This window comes from Cyprinodon variegatus, unplaced genomic scaffold (assembly GCF_000732505.1).
Source record: "Cyprinodon variegatus isolate N-32 unplaced genomic scaffold, C_variegatus-1.0 Scaffold28, whole genome shotgun sequence".
NCBI classification, from domain to species: Eukaryota; Metazoa; Chordata; class Actinopteri; order Cyprinodontiformes; family Cyprinodontidae; genus Cyprinodon; species Cyprinodon variegatus.
Window position 1 is genome coordinate 1,505,616 of NW_015150481.1, and position 4,825 is coordinate 1,510,440.

The window sequence follows — 4,825 nt, forward strand, 5'->3', positions numbered from 1 at the left end:
TAGAGACAGAAATGGGTTTAATGCCTATAATTACTAAACATTTGTAAAATAGGAGTACTCTTCGAAGTACTCTCCAACCTTTTTCATCAATCTAAACTGCGTTGGGTTCACCTAAAACTGTCCTTTTATTCTGAAGTTATGTCACAAAAAAACGATAAGGAATTTAAAGAGTGAGCTTTAAAGCTTTTAGCTTCACTAAGTTGTGTAACCCTTGGATACCTGCTCATAAGCAGGTAATGTGCAGAAACAGGAACATTTTCAATAAATTCAATCCCAAATTTAATGGACAGTGTTTGCGAAACAGGATTTCCATCATTAGGAAAACAAAAAAAAGAAATACATCACTGATGTCCTGAAATGTACACAGTATTAGAGCAAAGGGGCAGCAATCTGTTGTTGGCTTGTTTGATAAAGAAATCAGTTTTCATTACCAAAAAGCTTTCAGTAACTGTACAAAGCCATTTTCATCCAATTGTAATTTTAAACCAGGCATTTAGTGACATCGGAATTTGTCAAAGATTAGAAATGTTAAATAAAAAATAAAATAAAAAAACTAGAATGTATGGTCCGTTTAATGAGGTGCCAGATAAACTGCTGAAGTGACCAGTTTTTCCAGCTGTATGACATTTAGATTAATGCAACACTGCCCCTTCCCCACTTGTTGCTTCACATTTATTTTAATCTACAGACGTTAGCAAAAGCAACAAGCATGACATGTGTTTAGCAGCCAAGACCAGGCTAGATTCCAGACTAGTCAGTGTTATACATCATCACCCTGTATCTTCCCGTTAGTGAATGTATCACAACACAAATGATATAAAATATAAATCTAATAAGTAAAGCTTTACATTTTTAACAGCAGAATTTATCACGGTTATAATTTAAATGTATTAGATCCCGTTTAATCTAAATGTTTTGTAAAGATCTAGTGCTATTTTTATTCGTTTAATCTGGTTTTCTCTTTATGACCTAACAGACAAGCTCCTCCCATTTTCCCAGACCATTAATTTTTACAAACCCCAATGTTAACTCAAATATCACAAGTTCAATTAATCCAATGATCACACTGTGAGCGAGTGATTCAGTCAGTATGAAGTACAGAAAGAGACCACAGACAGCGTCATGTTTAGTCTAAAACAGTAGAGCTCAGTCTCTTAGAGAGTTAAATCTGCTGACCTATCGTATGACTGACCTTATGAACATGGAATGGTCCGATTCCTCTGAGGTGCCTTCCTGGAAGCCATTAATATGTAAATCAGTTAAGTGCCAAAGTAAGGGAGAAATCTGCACTAAAGTGATGCACAACTCTTCAACTCAGTGGCGACTTCAGAAGTAAACACTAAATGCTTCCCTACAACCTGTAGGAGACAAAAACAGCAGGTCCCAACTAGCTGCAGAGTGGTGCTACTCTAGTGAACCAGAGGAGAGCAACTGAGAAAGGGGGCGGAGCTTGATGCTGCCTTCATTTCATCTCTAAAAACAATCAAATTAGTGTTCAGGTCACCTATAAAAGGTTACCGTCTCGAAAAGGTACGAAGTACAGTATAATGATCTGATGTTCACATCCAAGACACAATAGAAACTACTAAATAAAAAAGCGATTTAGCCACATGTGCATCACATTATAAAAGGGTTTAAATCTGTCCATCTTAAAAGTGACTTCCAGCATTTGCAGATGATCGGACCGCTCTCTATCCAGTCTCTGAAAATGGACAAAACAGGAATTTCAAGTGGATTTATTCTTCAGGCAGTCCTCTAGAGGGCGCCCTGCAGTCATCATATGAGGAGCAGGGAGAAAGCAGGAAGATTAAAGAACAGGAGCTGCTTTTAATATGGTAACGTCAGTGCAGCTGCCTCTGGTTTCATCTTGAAGTATTGCTTGAAACGCTGCGTTGCATATCTTCAGGTAGAACAAAAAATAACAGAACAGCGTCAGCAAGGAGATAAAAAATATACAGAACAAGATATTCTGTACCCAAATAAGTTGCTGAAATGGCAGAAATTATATGCTTGCCGCAGCACAGATCCTAAAAGAATCAGAGCTTATCATAGGATAGAAACTTACCCCAAGAAGTCAAAGTCGATGGTGGAGAACTTGGCCTGTATTAGAGCCCAGAGACCCCAGAAGAAATGAGACGCCTGGAAACAAAGCAGCAAGAATATCAAAGGTCACTTTCTATTTACTAAACAGGTGAGAGATGCTTCATCCACCCACGCTCCACGTTTGCCCTGTGTTACGGCAAAAAACCAGAAACCTCTCAGAATAAAGATGCTAGCAAGGTAGCTGTCCTGTCCATCTACTGTTTAACCCACATCCACTGAAATGTTTATTGTTGCAGCAGGGGTCATAGTGAGAAAAAAAAAAGAGCCCCAAGGATTTTCAGCAGCTTCATCTTTCCTATTGTTTTGGAACAAGAAAGCTTGTTGGTACAACAAGGTAAACTAATATTTAACAACAGATGAGACATAACACTTCCATGGCGAGCCCCGCCGCCATTTTAACCACAGGTTTGTTTTCCTTGAAGTCTTTAAAATGAATAATCATTAGCTATTAATAGAGTCCCTGTCAGATACTTTTACTAAGAACAGTGGAGGAAGTAAAGCTGAAACTTTCTTATATGATCAATATGGTATATTGATGCAGTAAAAACACTCCTCTACACTAGGAGTGAGTTCTGGGACTAAAGGGCTAATGTTCTGTTGGATCATACCTCACATTTAATCACTCAGACACTTACCAAGGTGAATTTGTTGACTTGAACATAAAGAATCTCCACCTCTTTGTCAGTAACCTCGCCATCCTGACCCTTGTGCTCCTTGTATGCCTCCAGGTAGGAGCGGAGCCACTGTAGCTGAAAGGCCCGCTGCGGGTAGTGACTATAGTCCACTTCATTCAGGCCTAAAACATTTAGTGAACAGAGGATGTTAGAGACTTTCTCCACAGCAGGAGGACATATTTGCCGTCATATAGAATCACTTACCTGCAAACTCGTTGAAATGATTCCCAATATCATAGGCTTGGTAATTGTAGCCTGCATACTCATAGTCAATAAACTTTACACTGCCTGGAGACAGAAGAAGCGTCGATTAGAGGCAGTTACCAGAAAGAGACCGAATCATTATGTTGCTTTGCTTTAATAACTCAGAAGGTGAAGTTTTTAATAGTCTAAAACTGATAAAATGTCTAGAAGCCAATTGCAGGGCGAGAAGTAAGAGTTTGCATTTTGAGGAGGATGGAATAGAGGAAATTCCAGACAAGAGAAACCTCTAAAATGTTTCCTTTTAAACAAGGTTTTAGAGAGGGAAAAAACTTCTAGTGATGTCTGAACTCACACTGCAAGGTCATTTTCATCAAGTTCACAAAGTATCAGCTTTTAATCTAAACTGTTTCAGCTTTATTTTGTGAAAAAGCTACAAGTAGTCAAAAGCAGAGAAAAAATATTTTCAGTTAAGTTTTTTATGTTTTCACCTAAGTCAAAACGGATTTTAGTAAAAACATGCAGACAAACACTTGACAAATGAAAATGTGATGCAACACGGGTCTGATGGGAAGAGGGCGTGCTGATTTCCCGGTGAGGATTTGTTTTGGATACATGCACAGGATAAAGGGAAGCAAGCCAGACAAAGCTTTTTGGAAAAGCTGGAAAAACAGAAGTAGAAGGTGAAAGGGTGATGTTTATAAAAAAAAAAAAAAAAAAAAAGAGAGAGAAAGAAAAGAGCAACCGGTCTGAGGCAAGACAGCAACACACCATAGTTAGAACCAATTGGAATGCAGTGTGTGGGAATCAGGCTGTGTTGGAGACTTTTTAGTCTACATGGTAAAAAAGGATTAGCGTTGTGTTAATTGTGGGTAATAATTATAAATTATGTGAAAAATAACAGAAGCACGCAACAGTTTACAAGGAGTTTGGACTTCATTACAAAAATATTTAGATTCTAAGCAGAGTTTAAGAAGTGTCGAGATATTTTAGCTGCTGAAACAGCTGATGTATGAATCCAGACTACACTGCAAAAAATCTAAATCTAGATCAGTCATTTTTTTCTTAAAATAAGTACTTTTTCTTGAATTGAGGAGGTAAATGAGACTTTTTGCCAATGGAAAAAGATAATTTACATTTAAAATAAGAAAACACAATTGCATTGACCTATTTCAAGTGATTTTTATTTAAATATCTTATTTGAAAAGTAAAAATACTAAATCCATTGGCAGACCATCTAATTTACATACCCACATTAAGGGTAAATACACTTAATTTAAGAGATTTTTACTTATTTCTAGATCATTTTTCTAGTTTACCTCAATGAACAGAGCATTAAACTCCAGGAACTCCTGACTAAGCAGGTTTTAAACTATCTTTTTCCAAAGCTGCATCCTAAAACTGTTTTGTCTTCCAATCTGTAATTCGTTACAGCAGGATGTTTTCAGTATGAGGTCACTAAGACGAGCATGCAAACCCAACCACCATTCAGTGCTAAGGAAGGGGAGGAAAAATGAGTCCGTCTTGGATTAGCAGGAGAAATGTGGCTGATAATGGACATCATTATGACCTGTGCAGTTCTGCACATTATTGCTCTGGAGATGGACTGATAGGAGTCCATAAATATGTATTTATCATGCGAAGGTTTGCTCTTAAAAAGGACATCTACTTGCATTTGTTAACAGTATTTTGCTCATCAAAGAAACAGAAGTATTTGGACAAAAAAACCCAAAAAAACTAGCAGTTATTGGCGTGTTTCCGGGAGTTATCCTTTTTTGCTCCAGGTCCAAATGAAATCCATATAGTTCCTAGACTATCTAAGCTCCCTGCTTGCGCGTCATATTAAC

General features: G+C 37.6%; 1 protein-coding gene across 1 annotated transcript in view; it reads right to left on the reverse strand.

The window, feature by feature from the left end:
* Positions 1-211: 211 nt before the first annotated feature.
* LOC107099662 (ethanolamine kinase 1-like) overlaps positions 212-4,825 on the reverse strand; it is an 11,188-nt gene continuing 6,574 nt past the window's right edge. The window contains exons 4-7 of the mRNA XM_015397884.1: positions 2,982-3,065; positions 2,739-2,899; positions 2,066-2,139; positions 212-1,900 (exon numbers count right to left, since the gene is read on the reverse strand). Of these exons, the coding sequence (XP_015253370.1) occupies positions 1,828-1,900; positions 2,066-2,139; positions 2,739-2,899; positions 2,982-3,065 (392 nt within the window). The 3' untranslated portion in view covers positions 212-1,827. The remainder of the gene's footprint in view (positions 1,901-2,065; positions 2,140-2,738; positions 2,900-2,981; positions 3,066-4,825) is intronic.